Here is an 8,990-nt window from a genome sequence, read left to right on the forward strand (position 1 = left end):
TATTGTGAAAAAAGTTCTTAGTGATTTGGTGTGATTTTGTACTGTGTGTTGAGGCTAGAGAAACATCGAAGAAATCTCTGATTTCTTAGTACATATTGTAACTTTTCTTAATGATTTCTTAGTGGATCTAGAGCTCTATCCACTTGTAGATGCTCAACGGGTGAGTAAGTTGTGAGACTCAACATCCGGGCCCTTTGTGGCAAAAAAATTCTTCGTGTTCTTGTTTTTACATTTCTGCAATTTTTAATATGTTTATTTCTGAAAATATAATTTTAAACAAGATCTTGATACCAACAGAGCACAAGATATATCTAATAAAAATGAGGGGATCATTCCAAAAACAAATATACCCAGAAAAATATCTAAGACATTAGAAGTTCATAAAAAAAATTGGCAAAACTCCTTGTACATTTTGAACCAATTGTCCAAGGGGAAGGAAAAAAAACAAAAAAAACAAAAAAAAAAAAAAAATGTAACACCATGAATCTTTCATCAAATTAATACAACCAATTCATCTTATACATGTTATTTTAAGAATGATTAAAATATGAGAAAAGAGGGACAACCTAAAAACAACAGTAGCGTTGGAGTTAACAATCTACTTAGCTTTGGCAAGAGCCATCTCAATTTGCTCTCTACTCTATTTCTGTCTGAACTGAACATTGAACCCATCTTGACATTCTCTCTTTCTTGCAACATATTCTTACAGATTGAGAATTGGGTTCTGCTTAAAGAGAAATATCTCGACCTTCTCATCTTCCATCAATGGTCCAAATTTCTCAAGTGTGTCTATGATGATTTCAAAGTCAATGAAAGATATCACCTTCTGGTATCCATACGCGAAGGAGCCGGTCATAAAATGAGCAAGTGGCGATCGCTTTACTCTTCCTTCTTCCTGCCGCATACGAAACCCCTCTCTGCCAATCTGCTCCATATGCAAGCGAATCATGTTTCTTGTATGTTTCAATTACTTCAGCTTGACCATCTTTAATTTTGACTATTGCAAATCCATTATGCATGCACGCAGTCAAGATGAGGCCTGGTATAAATGGATGGTGCTTAACTCTCCAAACTCCTCCACCTAGAGATATTGAAGTTTCACTTATGGGATATGAAATGGATCTGACATCCCATATTCTTAGATGCTCATCATAGCAACCGGTGAGTACAATATTCGGGTCATTAGGACTCTTTGCAATACTACAGATTCCCATTTTGTGAACTTTTGCATTTTGGAATACTGAGTTAGAAGGATCGTCTCGCCAATCCCAACAACTAAACTTGCAGTCATCTGATCCCGTATATATTAGTTGCGGTTGATGAACATCGAAGGAAGTAGCCCAGACCTCGAATTCATGAGCTTTCCAGTCTTGTAAAATACTTAGCTGGGACTCTTGCATAGAGATTATAGAGACCGACCCGTCTGAAAGGCCCACCGTCATGGATGTGGAAGAGGGATTCCAGTCGATGCACAAACACATGGAAGAACTGATATGCTTGCCACATACTACTTTCAGGCAATTCCCTGCATCAAGAATAAGATCTCATATGTGGCAGTTCATTCAATAACAAAATACTGCATATGTGAAGTAGCAGAAACTTATAAGTAATTAAGAAATTTTGTACAGTAGATAATTTCTTTGATCCAAAATGGAAATGGAAATAAGTAGGTTATTTTGATAGTAAGGTCATAGTTCATTTCACAATAATCAAGTTCTTTTACAGAAAATTAAGAAAAGAATAAATTATCCAATCATGTCTGAAAACAAGAGAGTTACATAGAAGTAACTTAACATGTGTTTAAGCTTAGCCAAACATGCTCTTGACTTGGTTGTCGATCATTTTATAGGAATTGATAACTCGTTCTTAGGGATCATTTTATAGGGATTAATTACCATGTTATCTGACATCTAAACTGAGTGAACTAATTTACTTTTTGCAAGAATAGGTACATAATGCCCGTTTAATATGTTCCACAATCTACAGTTTACAACTTTCTCTGGAAAAATTAAGGATTTTCATTCTTCCCGTTTGACAAAAGAGTATTTTCTTAGACATGTATAATACGAACTTATATTAAAGGGAGAAAACAAACAACTAATGGCTCCTATTTCACGTCATATTCTCCGAGGAAACTAATACTCTTTTTCAGATAAAAGGCTTCAGTGGTACTATCTACCTTATCCATGCATGAATTTCATTGTAAATGAATCCAATAGTTGAATTAAGCTCTTTATTTCTAGTACTAGTACTAGTATTACGAGAGAGGTATTTGCACTAAAATTGGACCACTCAAGATTATACCAAGTAACGTAAAACTTGAGTATACCACAAACATCTGATTCATCTAAATCAGAACTTTGCAGGCTATGAATCCTAACATATCCATCAGCATCAGCTTGAGCAAGCAGAGGGTGGCCCATATTTTGCACAAATCCCGAATTCCATTTGATGTCAAAAATGCCAGCTGTTTCCAGTCGATGAGTCAAGTTGAGTCGGCAAGCATCAGTGTCGACATCAAAGAGATAAATGCAGCCTGCTCGGCTGGGTTGATCACCCTCTTGAAGAGTGTAAGTAGAGGCTGCGAGAACATTATGGAATGAATCATGAGGACAGAACTCGACTGCATCCGCGTTGCCCTCTAAGTAGCTATGTCCCACGTCCATATATATTGAATTCAAACTAAATATAACAATCAAAAAAAATTGAATTAAAAGGTCAATTCCATTCAGGCATTTCAACAAACACATCGTGGAATCCTATACCTCATAATAACCAGAATCAAAAACACAAAATGGGTTAATGATCTGTAAATTGTGTGCTCCCTCCAAGAAAGAAATGCGTGCGTGTGCGTAGATATATGTAGAATGCGAGGGGATGAAAGTGTGGCGTCAGTTACTTACCTTAAGTTTGTTGATAGGCAACCTGGGAATATCAGCGTGTGAAAATTGACCTCAAACCTTCAATTTATCAGGCACAAATTGAAAATAATAATAATAAAAAAATCATATTGTCCAGAAATTGGAAAAAAATAAATAATAAAATAATAATAACAACAACGACGACGACGAAAAAGTTTAGGTGCAAGTTTTCAAGGTCTCGGCGTCTCGCTAGAGTCTTCCTTTCTCCGGGGTCCTTTCTTCAGGTTTAGGGTCCTTTATTTATTTGTTTACTTATAATAATTCGTCAATTAAATGGTACGCCTTGTGCTTAGAATTTTTTAAGGATTTTTCCATCACAAATTTTACATGATGGGTTACGTAATAACACATGTTACTCTATCATTTGTCAATTTAAAATATAGTCAATTTTTTCGTCAAATCATTTTCATCCACATCACTTTATATAATTCCTTGTGTATCATTTTTATGTACAAGTAACATATTCCATTTTTTAACGTCTAAAACTGAATTGAGCTAGGGTTTAAAATTTGAAGCTTTAATTATAGATTGATGCGAAAGAAGGCACATGAATGTCAATGAGTCGAGTCGAAACTTGAAACTCGAACTTGACTCTAGTGAAAATGGTTGCAGTTTTTTTGTTGGAGTCGAATAGAGTTTTTGCTCGGCCAAAAAATTTATGCCCGACCCTAGCTTTCGACTCAGGCCTTATTGAATTGAGCCGACTCACGTCCTTATTTTAATAACAAAATTTTTTTTTTTAATAACAGGCGGCAGCAACTTTAGTTGCCTATGCAAGGCAACTTGCTAACACGGTCAGCTACAAGCAGGCTACGAGCTGCCTGTCTAGGCAGCTTTTTAATTAAATTTTTTTTTAAGACTCACTCGTCAAGAGCCGAAAATGGCCCGTGACACGGGCCTACGTGTGTGACGGGTTAGGACTCGGGCTAACTCCCCAAAATGGGCTCAGTCTAAGCATCGACTCGATTCTATCGAGCGGTGAGCTAGGCAGGCTAGAGCTTTTTTCAGGTCGAGCCGTTCGAGTTTTTTTCAGGTCGAGCTAGGAATTTGTAAACAATTAGGCCCTGTTTGATTACACTATATTTTTCATGGAACTTGGAATTCGAATTCCAACTTCCACTTTTGATCCGTTTGATTAACAAAATTTTCCAGAGAATTGATTTTTCATGATTTTCTAGGTACAAGCCGATAAAGCATGAAATTCCACCTTTTATTTTTCCATGGGGTAGGTGGTTTTTGAAATTCCAACTTTTTTTTTGTTTTTTTTTTTAATTGTTGACAATGTGAACAAATTGTAGGAACAATTGTAAAAGAGGATAGTTCTTAAATTGACAATTTTTATGTAAAACAAAGTCAAACGAATATCAAAATATAGATGATTTTTGAATCTTTTTTTTTTGTTGGCAATAGAAACAAATTCTAGGAACAATAGTAGAAGTTGATATTCCTTAAATTGACAATTTTCATGAAAAATAAAGTCAAACGAATACTAAAAGACACTTTTATTTCAATATTTTTCCACCTAGAAAATTATATCAATCAAACACTATCAATTGACAATTCCCAATAAAACAATTTTTAAGCAATTCAATTCCCTGGAATTCATTTTCTTTTCATCCAAATTTCATCTTTGCAATCAAACAGACCCTTATGGTGTATTTGATTATATTTATTTTCCATGAAAAATCTTAATTTTCCACTCAAATTCCTACTTGAAGTGTTTGATTACTATTTTTTTCCATAAAAAAATATTTTCCAACTTTTGTAAATATGCTTAATTTTTCTTGTTTTTTAGGAAAATATTTTCCTTGGGTGGAGGTGATTTTTATTTTCCACAAAAGAAGAAAAATATTTTCATTTCTAAATAATATTTTTATATCAATCAAACGCACTCTAAGAATTTTTGGAAAGGGATTTTGATGATAGGCTTTGACGAGGCCCATGTAGTTTTTAATTGAGGACTAGGGACCCAATTGCTGAAGACGGTAGTTAGCATTGTGGGTTTGAGGGGTATTTATTATAGTTGGGGTGTGGTGGCGTTGTGATGGTGACCATGGGTGGTGGCGTTGGGTAGCGGTGGTGGTAGTAGGCTGGTTGGTGGTTTGGATGGGATTGTAGAAGAAGATTTTTTTTATTTTTTTTTTTTGTCAATTATTTTTAATTTGTGATTTATCTGTTCATTTTGAAAAGATTTTAGAATTCTTGCTGCAATTTTTAGTTTATTATTTATTTAATTGCTAACTTTTTATGTATTTATTTAAAGAGTGGGTAAATTCGTCATTTTATGTGAATTTAACAATTTAACTGCTAAAATGTACGGAATGAAGAATTTTGCTATATTTTCAAAAGGTTGAGAATGTTTGATGTTAAACCAAAAATAAAAATAAATAAAAATTAAAATTAAAATTAAAAAAAGATTTTTTAAAAAAAAGTTAGAAGATAGATTAATAATAAATTGCAAAAAATGAAGATAAAAAGTGTTGATTTCCCAATATAAATTCATGGGCAATTATTAATTGCATTGAATTTGTGAAAAAGTAATAATTTTTACATTTAGTGAAAAATGGTGAGAAGGCGTCATTTTTGATATATTGAAGATTGATCTAAGATTGCCTCCACACCTTACAATTTTTTAGGCATCGACTTGGTACAATTCTGTGTTGTGCCCACAGCTTCTTGCTCTCTACAAACCTTTTGCTTTCGATATAACCTCGGCTGCAATGGCCTAAGCGAGCCAAAAGTCCTTATAGTTCGACTGAACACACGACATGACGCACTTTGAACAAGATCATGATCTATTTAGGCCTTTCAAATGTCATGTAAATTGATTCATTTTAACAGTTCTAAGTTTATTAGTAAATTTGACTTAGCATTGGAAGCATAGAAGAAGAAGAAAAAGGTACTTTATTTGAGCAAACATAAGTCTTAAGTTGTTGACACCACTCTGTATGATTAATTATAACAAACTTTTCCCCTCGGAGCATAGTTCAATGGTGCAAAGGACAGGAGTGAGGTTATTTCACGCCTTGCTGGCAACCGCAGTGTGGGGGTTCGATTCTTGAGACATGAAATTGGACTCCTTGTAGGTGCAGTGTACAAACAGCTCTTGTTCCCTGACCTGCTGGAACACATCCCGCGATTTACCTCCCTCACAAAACTCTAGGGGCGGGGCGGCGCGGTGGAGACCCTCAACATTGGGGTTCAACCTTTTTTTTTTTTTTTTTTTTTTTTTTTTTTTTAATTATAACAAACTTTCTATAATAACTTACTAGTAAAAAAAACCATGTTTGGTTTTGATTAAAATTTAATTTTAATCTAAATCAAAGTCAAACAATTAAAATTAACTATATTTTTCACGGATCCCACAACTTTTCAACCACACATTTTAAGGGGCGAAGTATTGGGAAATGTAAGTGGAAGATTTTCTTCTGTTTATATCCATGGATTTTATTGCTGGTTGACTTAGGTATACATATTTCTTAGTCAACCTGCACATATAAATTCAATAAATATATTTATATATCCTTCAAACAAAATTTCAATTTTGAGCAATTTGAGTTTGAAATTTCATATCTGCAACATTTTCGTATGCACGAAACAAACAAAGTTGTAAGATCGTGAAAGTGAAAATAGAAATGCTACACGATACGATACTTAAGAAACTCTGCTTTCAAAAACAAGAAGGATCGAAAGTTTTATTAGAGTTTTCAATATTCGCAACCTTGTGTGTATAATAATAGAATGAGTGAGAGAAAAGATTTACATGAGCTATTCCAAATTTTTGAGTAGATAATTAGAGTTACCAGTCCTTAATACCACTCTTATCTCATTCTTTTCATCTTCTTCACCAGAAATTTTGGTGCTTTGTCAATTTTCTTACCATGATCATCTTTCTTGCAGGACTTTTCATATGGTTTGTAATTATCCTCCAGAGCACTGTACTTCACCTGAACAGAGTTACAATTTCAGTATAAAAGTTTCTGTCGTATGTATATGTTCTTGAATCGTGTTTCTATTCAGTCCAGTATATCGAATATGCTCTTGTATTCCATTCCATTTTTTTCAATTAGAAACAAGTATTTTGATATTACTCGACCTGAAACAGTTATATTTAGTTGAGAACTCAGATCGTTTGCAGGGAATCAAAGGTTTTATTCGACAAAGCAAACATACTGAGAGTTAGATCATGATGAACTACTTCATTTAAAAGCTTAACATATCAGAATATTTGGCAATCCATGAATGAAAATTTTGACATGTCTACGAAAGTAATGAATCTGGCCTATACTTGAAAGGACAGTTTGAAGATGTAAATTTAAATGAATAAATGTGTCTCTTCTTCCGATATAAGCTGTTAAATGACATGTTTCAAGATAGATAGAACTTACTAAGAGTTTCTTGGCCCTGATATGGGATACATCCCTTATAGCTGCAAGTAGGTGATCTTCCTCAACCACTATCTTCTTCTCCCAATAACTAGCAATCTCTTGCTTAGTCGGGGACATAATCATTCATTTCTGTGTACCAACAAACCTCGGAAGTGATGGCAACGATGGCGGAAGTGGAGAAATGCTCTTCTTTGCATTAGCAAACTTAACCTCGTTTTTCATTTCCTTTCGCTTCATTTTCAAATGCGGGAGCCTTGCACCTAATTTACTTGCTTCGAGGGAAATAGTTACAACTTAGTTATTTAGGAAGCTCACTAACCTAATTTTCAAACAAGACTGGATGTTCAGATTTTCTGCTGCAGTTCTTAAGTCAAAACCTGGTAAGGATTGCATGAAGCATGAAATTTCCTGGTACCAGGCAAGATGGACATCATTTTCACATTGAAGGGGAGCCACTATATATTTGTGCGCATGCAATGATAATTTCATATTATTACTTTATAAAGTAGTGATTAAAGTTCAATCCTTAGTAGACTCAGTGTAGAAAAATGACATTGGATTCAATAATTGATTACGAGGTGAGATATAAAGAATATAAATCGGTTCAGATTTTCACTTAGCCCCCTGTTTGATGCCTATCATTTCATCAAAATGAGTTTTGTAATAATGAATTTTAGAAGAATGTGTAGCTAAGAAGTACAAAAAAGTTTTGAGTTTAAGTGTAAAATATTTTATTGTGAGAATGTGTGGTTGAAAATAAATTTGAGAAAAAAATGAGTTTTAAAATAACGTGAATCAAACTAGGATTAGTTTCACCCAAGCAGCCAAGCTTCATTCTAATTACTCCAAAATGGTGCTAATTATCTATTTAATCTTTTTATTTGAGTGGGCCCCACCCCATGTGAGTGTGGAACACCTTGATGTACAAAAAATTATGTACACCAAGCAAAGCTGTCCCAACAAATGCTATTCTATCAAATGACAAACCAAGGCCATAGGAAAATTTGACTGATAGTTTGAATTGGTACTATCATAACAAAAGAACATACTAGCACAGTTGTCAGACACGACCCAGGTATCGACCAGAACAATGTAGTGGGTCAATGGGTCAGTGGTTTAACCAGCGACTCGGAGGTTCAACCGACGGGTCAATTCCCATAAAAATAATATTAACTATTTTCATATCAAAAAAATTTAGGCACTGTAGCAGGATTGTGATAGAGGGGATGATTGACTCTCACAGTGGCAGGAGCCCCACTTTTTTTTGGACTTTCTATTCAAGCGGGACTCACAACATGTGAGAGGATGTCAACCATTCGGGCAAAAAAATTCAAACAAAGTAGCAAAATTCATATAATATAAAGACTTTGGCAAATTTGAATAGGTAAAATTTAAAGGAAAAGCTACTTGTACATAATTTCAATTATCTCCCTAAGTGTGGCCCCCTTAAGATCACCCATTTAGCTTTTGCGGATTATTTGATACTCTTTGCTAGGGAAGATGTTATGTCGGTAAAAATTCTCATGGATTGTCTCTCCAATTTTGGTTTTGTATTGGGTTTAAGATTGAACATCCTTAAATCCAACTTGCATACAACTGGTGTTCATGGTCAAGCGCTTGGGGATATCTTTCAATTGACAAATATCCCAAGGGGTAGTAAGCCATTTCGGTATTTGGGCAT

At 34.4% G+C, this 8,990-nt stretch overlaps 1 protein-coding gene across 3 annotated transcripts; it reads right to left on the reverse strand.

Moving 5' to 3' along the window:
- Nucleotides 1-467: 467 nt before the first annotated feature.
- Nucleotides 468-3,091, reverse strand: LOC111409600 (diphthine methyltransferase homolog). Of its 3 annotated transcripts, none has more exons than XM_023039715.1 (3): nt 2,766-3,091; nt 2,330-2,682; nt 468-1,525 (listed from the first exon to the last, which is right to left on the reverse strand). In XM_023039715.1, the coding sequence occupies exons 1-3, from the start codon at nt 2,768-2,770 to the stop codon at nt 807-809; spliced, it is 1,077 nt and encodes a 358-aa protein (XP_022895483.1). In that variant the 5' UTR covers nt 2,771-3,091; the 3' UTR covers nt 468-806. The 3 variants fall into 3 exon arrangements, with proteins under 3 accessions (XP_022895483.1, XP_022895534.1, XP_022895428.1); XM_023039766.1 differs by having other exon boundaries at nt 2,904-3,086; XM_023039660.1 differs by having other exon boundaries at nt 2,330-3,089.
- Between the last annotated feature and the right edge of the window lie 5,899 nt (nt 3,092-8,990).

This window comes from Olea europaea, chromosome 1 (assembly GCF_002742605.1).
Source record: "Olea europaea var. sylvestris chromosome 1, O_europaea_v1, whole genome shotgun sequence".
Taxonomy (NCBI): Eukaryota; Viridiplantae; Streptophyta; class Magnoliopsida; order Lamiales; family Oleaceae; genus Olea; species Olea europaea.

Bases quoted from the DNA above. Each gene is read 5' to 3' on its own strand.
- LOC111409600 (XM_023039660.1), bottom strand. From the start codon at position 2,750: ATGTGTTTGTTGAAATGCCTGAATGGAATTGACCTTTTAATTCAATTT. The intron at 1,526-2,329 runs GTATACTCAAGT...TTCTTGATGCAG, and splicing joins AGATGAATCAGATGTTTGTG to GGAATTGCCTGAAAGTAGTA.